Here is a 15,284-nt window from a genome sequence, read left to right as displayed (position 1 = left end):
TTCATATACGCTTGTAAGCACTTATTGAGCTGCCTCGAACATTAGTACGCTATGATGCACGCTTGATAACCTCAAAATGGGCTAGAAAAAAGTGAAGGGTGACATAACGCTCTCCCTCGCTTACATTCCGTGACTCCGCCTAGGTTGCACCAAAACGGACACGACACGGACACGCGACACGGCAATCCAAAAATTTTTGGACACGGACACGACAAAAAAAAAAATCAATATACATATTAAATTAAAGGGAATTTGAAGAACATTATAACCAACATCTAAACTATGGTCATTTAAAGGCCACAAAGACGTAAAATGACAACCAATATTTATGTCTTATACATCAAACTCAAACAAGTCTTACAAATTGCAAAGTTCCAAATTACAAACACAAATTTAAATGAACATTACCGAATATCGTCTGCAAAATATTAATCCACTAGAATCCATTACCGAATATTTGAGCACTAACACAACCACCACTAGAATCCATTACCGAATACCGTCTGCAAAATATTAATCCAAGCAACAAAAACAGAGATCATACATAATAGTAACAATTAAACTATTCCAAACAAATCAACAACATTATTTACTAAGTTTCTGGCCATTTACTAAGCTAATAACAGCCTAAAATAAGAAACATCCATATGCTCCTGTCAATTTACTACAACTTCACAGCCTAACATAAGTTTCTGGTCAATTGCATTTGATGCTTTGTTCTTAGCCGCACAAATTTACACCCATTTGAGGCAACAAAACTTGTATTAATGACATCATAAGGGGCAACAAAACTTGTATTAATGACATCATAAGTAAAACACAATACAATTTAATTGATAAAAGATGATAACTCGTACTTTAATTAACCAAGAACACTTCAAATCTTTACATTATAACAACAACATTCATTATAATTTATCAACAATTTAAATCAGAGAAATCAAAAGAAAACTCTAACCTTAAATTGATAAATTGGGGAAAAGTGGAAAACTGGGAAAGAAACTCAAACCTGGTGAGCACTTAGCAGTGGCCGGCGGCGAGGAGAGGTTGCGGCGAAGAGAGGGCGGCGGACGGCGGTGAAGAGGCTGTTGGCGGCGAGTATTGTGGGAGAACAAGTAGTTTTGGTTTGGGAGAAATTGTGAATGTCGTTGGGTGTGTAGTACTGTGTACTTTAGGTTGAAAAGATAATTTGGCGTGTCCATATAAAACGGACCGTGTCCAAGCAAATTGGACCGTGTCCGACACTTCTTCAATTAAAATAAAACCGGAGACACGGTTCATGGAGTGTCGGACACGTTTTTTGCCGTGTCCGACACGTTGGGCTGAAAATCTGCCGTGTGCCCGTGTCCGTACAACCTAGGACTCCGCCACTCCGCTACCTTACCAAACCCTAGAAAATTCAATCAAACACGATAATCTCAAAATTTCCAGCACAATTGAGCTCGCAGTTGTACATCCATGGATTCCCCCAAATCTGTCCTTGATGTTAATCAAAAAAGGCCGCGCGAAATGATAAGCCGCCATGAATTGAAGAAAAGGAAGCACAATAGAAAAGAGTTATTGTTAACAGTGCCTTCATATACTCTCGCTACTGGTGCTAAGAGTCTACGCTATGAAAACCGTATCAGATTGCGTTATCTCCTTCGTAGACTTGTGTTGCAGCTTAATTGGGTTGAAGCTAGTGGAGTTCTCAGTGCTTTATTGAAGGCTACTTGTAAGGAACTCGCACCTCTTCATCCGGATCGTGTCCTTCGCAGTGATCGATTCAAGTATTCGGTACGATTCTTTATTTGCTTGATTGATTCAAATTGGCGTGGTTTTTTTTTATTTTCTTTACAATTCCATTTCTACTGAAGCCGAAGACTTAATTCTCTTTGGTTATGTATTATAGTGGAATAAAGTAGAATAGCTCCCTAAATTGTTGTCGCTTTTCATTTTATGGTGAAACAGCGTCATTTGATGCAATTATCATTTTGCGTCATGGATATGATAATAGCTTAATAATCTGTGGATGACTGTGATGTCGGAGTTCATTGTGCTGTGTTTGTTTAGAACCACAGGGAGGCTAGAGAAAGGGTCTCAGTAGTATATGAGGTATAAAATATTTGAGTTTATATAATAAGTTTCAATGTTTGGATGCAGTTGGGATCTTTGATATATGATGTAGTTATTGAGTTGTAAAAATAATGTATTTGCCGTAAATGAAGTGAATGACACAACATACTGTTATTTTAGTTCATTTCCTAGTAACAATTCTTATCAACAACCGCTATTTTATTTAAAGACTATTCTTTTGGTCTGAGTTTGTATTTTCACAAGGCCAAAAATGTTTTCCGGTGTGGAAGAGAGGATGGAAATGTTTGGATTGCTCGAGTTTGAAAGATAATTCCTTTCGTCATTTGGTGTACTTCGTTTGAAAGGAATGTTTTTATTTTGATGGTGTACCACTTCACGAGTTCAAATTTTGCCTTTAGAAGTAGTTGTATAGTTTGACATAAGTGCTGCCTTCTGAAAAACAAGTTTGCTTATAAGTGTTTCATGTTCCAATGTTTGAGGTGGCAATGGAGCTTCGCAGACACATGGGAAGTGATCCTAAGGCCTTCTCATCGAAGATTGAGGACTTGTATCGCACATGGATTTTGAAAATAAGGTCATATAAGAACAGACCATCCAAGGTACAACCTATGAGAAGATGCATTATTCAATGTTTGTATGAGGATTATATGCTGCGGTGTATAGTCATCTTTCTCAAAACAATAATCTGCTGAAGTTTTTGGTTTTAGGTCTGGTGCCTTATATTTTGTTACATATCTGATTGCTGTTTCCGTTATCTCTTCTTACTCCGCTCTTTTCTTTTTCCTGCTGCATTCTTGTAATACTATGCCAAGCTCCTTACTGGCGTGAGACTGTAAGGGCGTTCGGTCTTTGGGACCTGTGTTGCATTGGTTTTCTTTCTGCGGCCTGGCTTGTCCTTAGGATGCCCATACCAAGTTAAAGTATTGCTGATTACATGCTGGTTCAGCATGTAGCCATGCAAGTGGTATAAACTGTTCTGAGATTTAGTAGATGCAAACAGAATTGTTGCATGTATGTCAGTTATTCTTACTGAATTGTTGCCTTTTTAACTGCGAAGTCAGACTGTTTAAGAAGCTAAACAATTTGTATATAAGCAAATTTTGCAGTGTTGCATTAATTGTTTTTAATTTCCTATGTATGCTTATTAGTTTTGCTTGGCAGGATAGATATATACTATTGGATTACATCCTCTCATCCTTTGCACGGAACGAGCGTAGCATTGCCAATGATGCTTTGAAGAGGTATGTGCCCGGTTATGTCTATTTTCTTATTTATTAGACAATGAGCTGAATCTGGATAGATATTGATACTTTTTATGAGTAGCGATACCTTGGAACATTTATTCCTCACCTCTCATTTTAACCAAAAGTAAATTTAAAACCTGGTCTGGTAATCACACGCTACACCACATGCATTGTAACAAAGTTAACATTTTGTGACATACAAGGGTTATCTGTGCAGAGGTTGTAGGTCTTATCATACGACAAACAAAGCCTAGGCCCCAAAATCATTTGGGGTTGAAGGGGTTTTCACAGTGATATCGAAAACAAACACTATTAATTAGTTTTTGTGGTGACTTGCTGTAAATCAAATCCTTAAAATATAGCTCTATTATTGCCAAAGACTTGATATCATATAACTTTACTTCGTTAATACAGTAGGGATATTATGTCACATTGTGCATGATCTTACTTTCTACACTTAACATTTCCTTTTTTCCAAATATATGATCCCATAGTTTGATATGGAAAACATGCGGTGTCGTATCCTATATAGCATTTTACGATAGCTTTATAGGCTGAATTTTCATCAAGTGGTCTTATTGAAGACTTGTAGTACTAGAATTCCTTGCATTGACTTTGGTTCATTCTTAATATGTACTGTAAATTTTGAATATCTTGGTCGTGTTCTGTAGCCTGAAGCAGACTAGTGACTATGGAAGAAATCCTTTGTCTTATTTGGTCATAGGGCTGGCCAGTTATGAGTTTTGGTATTCTGGTCTCCTAGAAGAGATAAATCAGAGAAACTTGGATGATGTGTGCAAGCCTTTGCATTTGGAGGGAGTAGACAGTACTTCCTTTGGGTTATTAGATGATATGAGGGAAGAGGATGCAGATAGTATTAATGAGAGCTGCTCAGACTTGAATGATCATTCAGAGGTGTCAGTGGTCAATGATAATGGTGAACATTCCAATTTTGGTCAGAAGCCTGATGAAAAATCTTCTAAAGCCTACACTAATTTCCGAGTTGAGCATCACCATGAAATCAAAATTCAAGCTGTCAGTGAAAACACTATTGAAACAATTGAAGAAAATGATGATAGCATGGAAGATCGTGATGATCAATTTCATTGTTCCACTTCTTTCAATTTTGACGGTTAGTTCTTTTACTTTCTTATATATTATAAGAATATGGTGTTTGTCAGAATGTGTTGATTTACTGATACGCATACATGTCAAAATATTCACTTGTTTTGGATAAATTGCCGTAATTAGTTTTATATACAGTATCATATGTATGTGGATAGATTAGTAGGTTCATTCGTCATCACCCTAATGACTCAAATAGGGCTCCTGCGCCAAGAGGGAGAAGTGGGGTGGGATTGGCCATTTGCAATCTTTCACCGCACTTACACTTTCCAGGACAAAATGTGTAGTTTAAGTGTGCTTGATAGGTTTGCTGATGCATCCTTATGTCTTCTGTTTTGTTCTCTCTCGTCAAATTCGTAAAGCTACGTGTGGGGATTATAAATAATAGCAAGTTTGAACCTCTTTTTCGTTCCTACTCCTTTCCCTTCAAATCCTAACACCCATAATTTTAAATTCCTCTCACAAAAAGGGTGAGACCAGGGTGTGTATTTGAAGTGAGTATATTTTCTCGGTTTGAACAAAAGAAGTTAATATCCACAAGTTGGATTGGTAATCTCTTGGAGAAGAATGGAGAAGTTTCCTGAATTGGTGACCCTTGAGTAAAATTCTATTCGACCTGACTAATGTTACATTGTTACTTTACCGGTATACTCCATAAAATCATCCACCTATCAACCTATGGGATATTGGGATATGAAAGTGGAATGTCAGTTGATGGGCAGGTTTACCAAGAAAGTAGGGCTTGTTAGAGCAAAAAAAAAAAAAAAAAAGGAAAAACAAACAGAGAAAGCATTATATGTACACATGAAGGAAGTTTAAAATGTGGAAAGGCGTTTTAAACTTTTGAGCATTTAAAAGTTTAGACAAAGACTTCCTCAATAGAAATTGATTTCCATTGTTGTTTATAGGTTTGCGTTCATTGTTTTAAGATAGCATACTCAATTGCGTTTAGCTGTTTGTAATAGTTTGTGGTCATTTCCTTACTGAAGGTCTGCAATCATTGTTGCCCTTTAGAATGCCTTTTCCGGATGATATGGCATATTTGCCCTCCTATAAAGATTACTATGACGATGCAGTGAAGTACTTGAAACTTGCCCTACAATCTCCTCCTCCGGTCTCAGAAGCATCATTACTTCCTTTAGTTCAGGTACATTTTTACACTGTAAACAATTAAGCACTGTTAAATAAACATTGGAGACAAAGTTCATGATAATCCTGCCTCTCTGAACTTGGGTCATGATTTATGTGTCCTGTAAAACTTTAGATCCCCACAAGCAGAAACGTCAACAAGAAGTGTTCAGAGTTCATACTGCTAATTTCGAATTGATTTTTACGGAAGTATATTCATGTTTTTAGAAGTATATATATTAGTCTCTAAAAAGTTTTGAAAATATATGAAATTGCTTACAGCCTTACAGTACCAAGCCAGCTAAGAATGTATTCTGGTGCTTCTTTCTGTCATTGAATTTGAAACGTCCTGCTGGAAAACCTAAATCTACTAATTGAACTGATAATTGATGAGAAGCAAGTGATATCTGTAGTCATTTGATTGGTAGATGACGATTACTTCATCCTTCAGTAACTTGGTCAACATATCTTTTATTTTTGGGTGTCGACTTTTTAGGTCCAATGGTCCTACGACTCCTACCTGATGTATTGCACAAAAGGTCACAGTTACCCTAACAATCATGGCATCAAAGTAATGTGAGAAGCGTAGCAGAATGGGTCAAAGCCTGAATTTCAAAAATTTGCTGAATATGTTGGTTGTTCACATCTTGAGATGAATATGAGTTTCACTTTTCATGTTTGTAGTTGATGTTCTCTTTTTTCACAAGCAATGGCGTCTTGAAACCCTAACACAATGGCAACATGAATTCCAAAATGTGACTGCATAAAATTCCGTAATGACATCCTCGCCGTTCACTTGCGTAATGACTAGTTTTTCAGTTTTCTATACCATGCCTTGACATAATTGCAGCTTGAGTCCTGAGTCCTAACACCTTCTTTGCACATTCTTTGCACAGATGGTTTCTTACTCCTTTTAACAGTATGTCCAGGGCTATAGTCCAGGTTTCCACCCCACCCCGTTAACCCTAATAGCCATAATTTTGATGGCTAGTTGAGTAGCCTAACTGCTCACTCCTGAATTTCCTGCACATGGTGGAATGAGAGTGCATGTTCCTCTCTTCCTTGCATGCTAATCATCAAGCATAAAGAACAGGACAATTCTGTGCTATTCTGATTGTGTATATAATGCTGCACAACCATTGTATTGACATGACTGTTGTCCACAATTGTTTCAGTTTCAAGCTCAGTATTTGTCGATTGTTTTGCTTCATATATTTTCTTCAGTCACTATACCTTTTGGCCTTCTCCATTTGGCCTGTAAAGTTGGCCAGTTGGGGCTTGTTATATGCTATAGTATTTGCTGCTGTATTGCCACAGTTACTGGGTTTTGTTTGACTTGTCTAATGGTTTATTTGTTGATGTCTGTTCTTCTAGCTGCTGCTACTTGGGGGTCAAGTTAACGAAGCTTTACTTGTGATTGAACAGTTCTGCTATGGGTCAAACTCTGCTCTTCCGTACAGGTGAAAATCTCTTTTCTTCCGACATATCTGGCAAATTGGGAAGAATTATTCTTGGATGATTAAATGCAATGATAAATTTTAAAGTAGCTTTGAGAAATTGCTGATATGATAAACACAAAATTTTCAAGAAATTTCAAGAAATTTTTATCATTGCACTGTTGTAGTGTTGCTGTTCTACATAATTTATATTGATGGGGTTGGCAGATATAATGCTACCTGTTCGGGTAGTCTTTATAAGTAGCTGTGTCGTCTGTAAAAAGAACGCCATTAATGCTTTGCTATGCTATGTTTGGTGGTGGATATATAAGTTGGGATTGAGTAGATACATGGGAATGCTTGATGTTGAACATAGATTGAGATGTTAGATAAATCTGCTGAGGAGAAGTTGAAGTCATAGCCTCATAGGTATGGTTTGTGGAATTGGAAATGCATCTTTCTTTCATGGAAGAGGAGCGCAAAATATTCCGAAACGTGGCCCAATAAAACTCAATTCTTTAGTGAACCAAAACTTACGTGAGGCCAAACAATAACTAAAAACCTGATTATCTCAATTTTCAACCCTACTTGAACCAAAACTAAAGCCCTAGAAGATCGTTAATTCCCCTTCCTTTGGGATGAGAATAGATTTATTTCCGAGGACTGGAATCTGAGGATTCAGTGTATCTGTGTTCAGTTTTGGTATCCCGACTCTTATTGACTTGATCACAGTAGAATTAGAAGAAAGCGTTCTGGTTCATATTCATTGGACATCTGAATAAGTTTCATGACAGACCGCTGGAGTTTAAATACTAGAATGGTTGAAGTTTGCATACTTTATTTGTTGCATCTACAAGGCACCTTAAAGATGTCATTTGAACAAATCTTAGCTTTTGGCAAGTCCAACTACTCCAAGATTACCGTCATACTTGCTACTGCTAGTATGATTGGTATTGTTAACTACAGTTGTGGGTGTGTGGGTTTAGGGAGGGGTAGCATTTATGTGGAGAAGAGGAGAAGCACTGCATATTTGCTTTTGGGTTGTTTATGTAAATGATGTTTTGAGAGGAATTCCCCTTTTAATTCATGAGGTGCTGGACAATCACTTTATGTAGCACTGTTTTTTTTAACTCCACTTCGGGTGCTTGAAAATTTGGACTTGTAAACCTAGCAGGTTAGTCCTCACACTGGTTTAATTATGGTTAGAATTGAGTATTTTACGTACAGTTGGTATGTTTCTCCTTTTCCTTTTTTGGACATGCGTGTTTGTTCCAGTGTACGATATGCTACGAGTTTGTTCATTACGGAGTAAATCATAAGCATTTGCTACATGACTCATATAACATGCTAATTTTTATGCTTGGAAGGCTGAGAGCTCGACTTCAGGAGTGTGCAGAAGCCAAAGATCCCGACAAGATATCATTATGTTTTGAGGGTGTTATTAAGAAGGACCCTACATGTAGGCGTTCCTTGACAAGGCTCATGGACTTGCATCAAAGGGGTATGGTTTTCTTATTATTATGAGTCCCTGTTTTAAGCACTAAGATTCTGACCTTGGAAGTCTGTACTGTTCTTTTTCTGTTTTGGAAGTCTATATTATGTCTGAACATTCAAGCATTTGCTGATCAATATTCTTTAATATATGAGCTGAGCATTGTTTCAACGGTTTGACATCTTCGGTTGGTTTATCCAACACCCGTACTCGTGTCAGAGTAGCATACATTGGCATACATTCATTACCTTTGTCCATCTTCTTTTCTCACTATGGACCTTTTACTTAAATTCTGTAGAATGACACATAAGTTTATATGAAGCAGCCAATTTCATGGTTTGTCACGGACTTTGAACGGTACATCTATTTTTGTGCCTATAAATGGACAATTCTCTCATCACATCATATGTTGGTACTATTTAGGTTATTATGCCCCTGATCGTTTGGTTGAGGTGATATCTTTACACTTGGAAGCGACATATGGAGATGTCATCTCATGGCGGGAATTTGCTTCTTGTTTGCTGAAGATTTCCAATTGTATAGAAGACAGAGCATCAGTGTGTATGAATGTGGAGCAAGTCGAGAATGACCAAAGACATAGTACACGTTTCAGTAGGATGCCTGCTATGTTTGTGGAGGGGGTGTCCAAAAAGACTTGGAAACTTCGCTGTAAATGGTGGTTGAACCGTCACTTCAGCAAGCATGTTCTGACCTCTGAAACTAAGAAAGGTATTCTTCCTAGCTTTCAGCACACAGGTTTTCATATGAGACTAGCTAATGACGTGATTATCGTGAGACCACCTTAAGTTCCTTTGATATTCAGTAAACCTTTTTCCATGTCCAATGGAGACGAAGACTAGTTATTCTTCGATTTTGGATTATGATGGAATAAAGCAAATGATTCATTAAACTGGTTGCTTTTTTTATTACAAAGTAACAATCATTCAATGTAGTTATCGACGCAATTTTCATTTTGAGTCACAATAGATTAATGTAAGATCAACTTAGAGGAGACTTATTAAAAATCCAGAAAGATGATGGAAGATGAAACACTTGTAGAAATAAGAACTCCATTCAATCGTCTAGCTGGGTTGAACGGTGTATCCATTAATAACTTCTAGTCGCTCGTCGGCTAATAATTTGAACCGTGTTTCTCCAGGTGACTGGGAGATAATGAGTTATAAGGCAGCTTGTGCGTCCCATCTTTATGGAAGAGATTTCGACTATGTCATTAAGGTTCATGCCTGTACCAAGGAGAATAACAAGACGGTTTTATCGTTCCTGCAAACACACATGGAGAATTCTCTTGGTTTTTTCTCTTATTTGACCAAGAAAAAGTTGCTCTAACTTTCTATACAGGACGAAAATTGGTTTTTATTTTGTTTTATTCTATTATTATCATCCATTTAGGGTTTTCATCGCTCTTATACAAATAGAGAAAAGTTGTGGGAACCGTAACGCAGGTATGCTATACGCCATCATAGAGTTTACCTTCGCATGAAAATGCATGTTGAACTATTACAGAAGTTAGACGTATTGCCCGACGCCCGTCAAACCAAGAAGTGTGTCCAACGCACCAAACTTGAGAACACATGAGAGAAGAGGCTCAGATGTTTGATGGTTCTATGGCTCTTTGTCATAGAAGCGTAGGGTTGAACACACTTTGCGGCGATGGGTTTGATGTAGTTCTCGGTCGTTTATTTTCCTCTCCAGAGAGCACTTGCAGCAGACCTCAGGTAATGAATAGTTGTAGAGAAAACTGTTACCGTCATCAGCATTAATGAGCACTTGCAGAGTTGATGATTATACCAATGTAACTTTTTACTACAATCCGTTCAAGTTTTTGACCGCCGTTAAGTTTCTAAGTTGATATAAAGTTTTTTAGAGCTCTTTAACGTACGTGTTGAGTTTTGAGAATTTCAGTGGGTCAACCCGGAACACTTGGAAAAAAGCTTCTAAACAATGCACATAATTTCAATTAGATTTGAGTTGGTTGTAAAAAAGTTACTGTAACACTCCCACATATCAAGGTGCCTTATCAGAATCACCCTAGCATGAGAGACTGTTACCATCTCGGTTTTCCGAGGCTAGTATATCAAAAGTTACCATTCCAAAACATTTATTTAAGTATATAGTTAATGTTAACGATTACAAGTTCCAAAAACCAAATCCAAAACAAATGTTCACTATTACTCAAACAACTGAATTTAAAACAGCTAATCTCGTGACAGCGAAAGCTAGACTCGAAGTGAGGACTCCCCATCTCGTCCCCATAGCTAAAGACCATTATCACTTGTCACAATCTATTTACCATCCCCGAATGGATCACCACAGATTTTACAAAACAACGGGGTCAGTTCACTGCATAATCAAAATAAGACAAAGTATGATAAAGATAAACAGTTGTTCACAATCCACCTCGAACTCCCAATCACATCTCATAGCTGACTACACACTAAAGTGTGTAGCCCTGCCAGTGGGGGACCGCAGCGTTGCCACCTAAGCTTCCGCTCATCAACGAGCGATAACCATGTTTATTAATGTGCACATCCCGTCCTGTGGCGGATTTCACAGAGGGCGAAACTAGGGCGTGAAGTCACTCCCGCAAGTGACTCCACTCAGCCGAGGACGCACCTCGCGAACATCAACAACCATCTCAACCCCAACACCATACTCCAATCCACCAACAACAATCAATCACATTATCAATCGTACAATCAATTACAATACATATCTTAAATCAATTAAACAGTAAACCGAGTAGGGAAACCCTACCTTAGCACAATCTGACACGAGGCAATCAAGCAAGCTAAAACGGCTCCTCTACGAAGTCTTCACCTAACAATAATCACACAATTCCAATTACGAACATGCCAAAATCCCTTTTCCCCCAAATCACAAACTAGGGCAAACCTTAAAAGACAAATTGATAAAACTCATAGAACTAGAGGCTTACCGACACAATCGACGCAAGAGAAGGATGAATAAGACTCACGAGCAATCCACGAACTTCAGAGAGATTAGAGATGATTAGAGTTACGTTGAAGGTTTAGGTTTTGGTAAAAAGTGATTAAGAAACTGTAAATCCCGTTTTTATAACTCTAATCTTCTCTAAATCAAACCGCAGAAATAATCTCCGTCAAACCGGATACTCGGTCGAGTATTACCATACTCGGCCGAGTATTCCTGGACAGTAGCCTGACCAGAAACACACGGCGCATTACTCGGCCGAGTAAGCCCTATTCGGCCGAGTAACAGACTTAGAAAACCGTAGTATTACAGTCTTCCCTCCTTAAAAAGAACTTCGTTCCCGAAGTTTAAACTCAACCTATAAAACATGAACATCTAACACCAACTCCACCAACCATGCTTACTTCCACAACACGGCTCACGATATCGTCTCAACTACAGCATAGCCTCTCGATACTAACTCCATAATACTATTGAATACCAACAACATACGTGTTCTCAACTCTATCTTACTTCCACAACGCTCACTATCAAACTCAATGCCAAGACAATCCACCAAATAAAATCAACCACCAAAACGGAATGTTACATTCTACCACCCTTAAAACGAACTAATGCCTCGAAGTTTACTCATACATATGAACATCATCACCCAATCCATCAACACATCGAAGTTTACTCCCACTCATAAACATCATACTATTACAAGCACTGTCATTACCTGTAATAAAATCAACCACAATACAAATCCATTCTTTATTCTACACCAACACTCAAAATTCCAATTAAACTACATGTACAACCATCAAACTATCTTTGTCGCATCCTACTCCTCTTAAGATAAATTCTACGTCCTCGTAACTCACTAATAAGATCCTTAGCTATATCTTCTCACTATCTTCATCACCACAGCATGTCACCGATAACCGCCTATAGCCTCAACACCTACCTACATCCATTCCTATATCCAAAGCTCTCTTATTCTTGCTGTTCTCATACCCCATTTCATTCGGCACACCACCTAATCTATACCACAAAATCCTTAGCATAACCATTACCGCAAAGCGACATACTTCTTTATACAATGCACTTATCTCCACAATCATAACTCACGATCCACAATTGTTACACACACTTACACTAGATCCCCAAGTTCTCCTGTTTATTACCGTAAAACTCATCCATACTTAACTTAATACTAGTTCCTAACACCCTATACTCTCTGTCCGAAATAAAGATTACGAACCACTCGCCTTTTCCAGCTTAGCGCACACACATTCCACAAAACTCTTGTCACAACTATGTCAACCAATGCCTCATCTAAAACAAGATCGAAATTAAAGTACCCTAACAACTTCTCACAACCGTGTCCCATTAACAGAATATCACTATACCATGACAAAAACGGAAACATACGCAACTTTCTTCCATATCATACTCTACCCTCACTCTCAAGCCGAAACTGGTAAGAAACATTAATAAACAAAACAACAATCTATATGCCCAGACCGACACTGACAGGAAACAGCAGTAAACAAACAACAATCTATATAACTAAGATATACTTTCGAAAGTTCGTCTCATCAATATCCTACCTACTCCACCACAACCGATGACAACATCGCAACACCGCCACCAACACGAAGTACCGTGCCCGGATCGCTACCCGTGGCACAACAACCACATCGATAGTCATCACAACTTATACAATCCCATAAACACTGACTCAGTACAACTTCCTTGACCAAAAGACTTCCTTAAAACCGCTTTACTAGATCACAACGCAACATATTACATGGAATCACAGATAATAACCTTATGAATATTATTCATACCATTACTCATGAGGCCGGAACCTCACACTATCACTTGCAGATATCATACATACACATACAAGTATAACATATGACACGGAACACTCATATAACGACTCATAACTATCACACCATATCATTACTCGTGAGGTTAGAACCTCACACAAAGATTTAAACACATCATGGACCCATAATCGAATCTAACTAGCCAATCCTGATCACGTAAGTTACCAATTGGTAATGGATATCTCTCGCCCTAGTTTAACTCACATGCCTTTCAAAACATGTCCTCCCATCCGCACAATTATCACCACCCAACAAACGTAATCATATCATAAGTACTCAACTACTAGCAAACACCTCCTATATCCACATCTTACACTCCCTCATGCCCATACATACTAATCAGGCCTCAACAAAATCAATCTCTTTAGAGCGGCTAACTTCCCTATTTAACATCATCCTTAACCACTAGTGACAACACTACGACACCACCATCCTTCATGCAACTACTCTCTTACTCTCACTTCTAAATATAACAATTCATTTCCTCTCTTTGGTTATCATCCCAAATAATAAACATCAAATCCATCAACAAAATTTACCTCAACATTCTTTCCAATTCTATCCCTAATTGTATTTTCACCTAACTCTCCACCAAAATCTCATATCGTGCAAACACTCTACCAACCTCTTATTCCCTTAATACCTTGAAACTCACGGCTAACATGTCGTCCTGAACTCCTATATAACCATTAACTCACACCCTTCCATGATGCTATCGTACATTTTCACGATCCCTTACTTTCATGTTCCTTAACTTTACTCAATAATACCAATTAACAATTCATTTCCTCCCTTCTTCTATCTAACTCTTTAGTAATCCGGTTACCTTCTTGTTGCTCCACAACTCAAATTCCATTAACTCATATCAATATCTTCTCATTATTTCTTATCACTGATCCTCTCCCATCATACTACTCACTCACACTTGTCACCATCAAGTCCACACAACTAACGGTTACTCTTTAATTAGTTGTATCTCCCTTTCGTATCCCTAGAAAACCAAAAATTCACCTCATACCGTTAATTGCCCAAAGAATTACCTACCAGGCCCACCTCTTGATAATCCAAATTCCCAAACTCAGTCACTATCTACAAATCCACGTCGCGACATAACTCCATCTAAGTTCACTATATACCACTCTTTTCCATCCCTCTACAATGACCTTTCATTACATATATTCTTAACCAATACAATCCTAACCAGCTCCCTACATAAATCCTTACACCTCTCAAGTTGTCACTATTCACATCCTTCCTTTCAATCTTTCATTCCCACGTTTCTTTACACTTACATCACCCTTGCCCATATACATTTACTTTTATATTCCTCAACACGCGACTATATCACTCACTATATCTCACAAAACATGCTCCTTGCCTCAATTAGCTCATCAATCTTCCCTTTCTTTTTCCACTATCCCTCACAACCACATATAACTCATGTCCTCCCTACCCAACACATATCCCTTGTAAGTCGGCATTCCTCACATCATAGCATCTGGTAACTTACGTATCAAGAACGTCACATATGTAAAAGAATGTTTTAAGACCCAAAACATACGTGTGAACATAACCTACGGCTCAAAAAAATATGTAAGAACGTAGCCGCCGACTCAAAACAACCGCACAAAGAGGTACTCAATCGAGTGCATGTTGTACTCGGTCGAGTAATGAGACTACTCGGCCGAGTTCACGACTCCATAAGCTGAACAAAATTATCGCAGAAAGATTACTCGGCTGAATATGGGTTACTCGGTCGAGTATGAAGTTACTCGGCCGAGTACCGGCACAGTTCTCAGCAACGTCCAATTTTCGTAAAATAGTCATATCTCACCCGTTACTTGGTCATTTTGGGCGTGTGACCTATCGTTAGAATCGTAAGAGGACAAGCTATCACGTTCAATTGGAATTACAGCAATATCATTTCTAGAAC

At 38.2% G+C, this 15,284-nt stretch overlaps 1 protein-coding gene and 1 long non-coding RNA gene across 2 annotated transcripts; one reads left to right on the top strand and one right to left on the bottom strand.

Moving 5' to 3' along the window:
- Window positions 1-313: 313 nt before the first annotated feature.
- On the bottom strand, window positions 314-1,100 carry LOC141627577 (uncharacterized). The gene is made up of 2 exons (XR_012537052.1): window positions 1,010-1,100; window positions 314-503 (listed from the first exon to the last, which is right to left on the bottom strand). It is a non-coding gene; the product is annotated as an uncharacterized LOC141627577 (long non-coding RNA).
- A 184-nt stretch (window positions 1,101-1,284) lies between these two features.
- On the top strand, window positions 1,285-10,016 carry LOC141627576 (uncharacterized). The gene is made up of 9 exons (XM_074440814.1): window positions 1,285-1,776; window positions 2,556-2,675; window positions 3,238-3,317; window positions 3,992-4,452; window positions 5,435-5,592; window positions 6,948-7,033; window positions 8,377-8,510; window positions 8,925-9,230; window positions 9,661-10,016. The coding sequence occupies exons 1-9, from the start codon at window positions 1,459-1,461 to the stop codon at window positions 9,846-9,848; spliced, it is 1,851 nt and encodes a 616-aa protein (XP_074296915.1). The 5' UTR covers window positions 1,285-1,458; the 3' UTR covers window positions 9,849-10,016.
- Window positions 10,017-15,284: the final 5,268 nt, after the last annotated feature.

Source organism: Silene latifolia, chromosome Y (assembly GCF_048544455.1).
Source record: "Silene latifolia isolate original U9 population chromosome Y, ASM4854445v1, whole genome shotgun sequence".
In the NCBI taxonomy this organism is placed as follows: Eukaryota; Viridiplantae; Streptophyta; class Magnoliopsida; order Caryophyllales; family Caryophyllaceae; genus Silene; species Silene latifolia.
The sequence above is the reverse complement of the archived record's forward strand: the minus strand, read 5'-3'. Positions and strand labels throughout refer to the sequence as shown.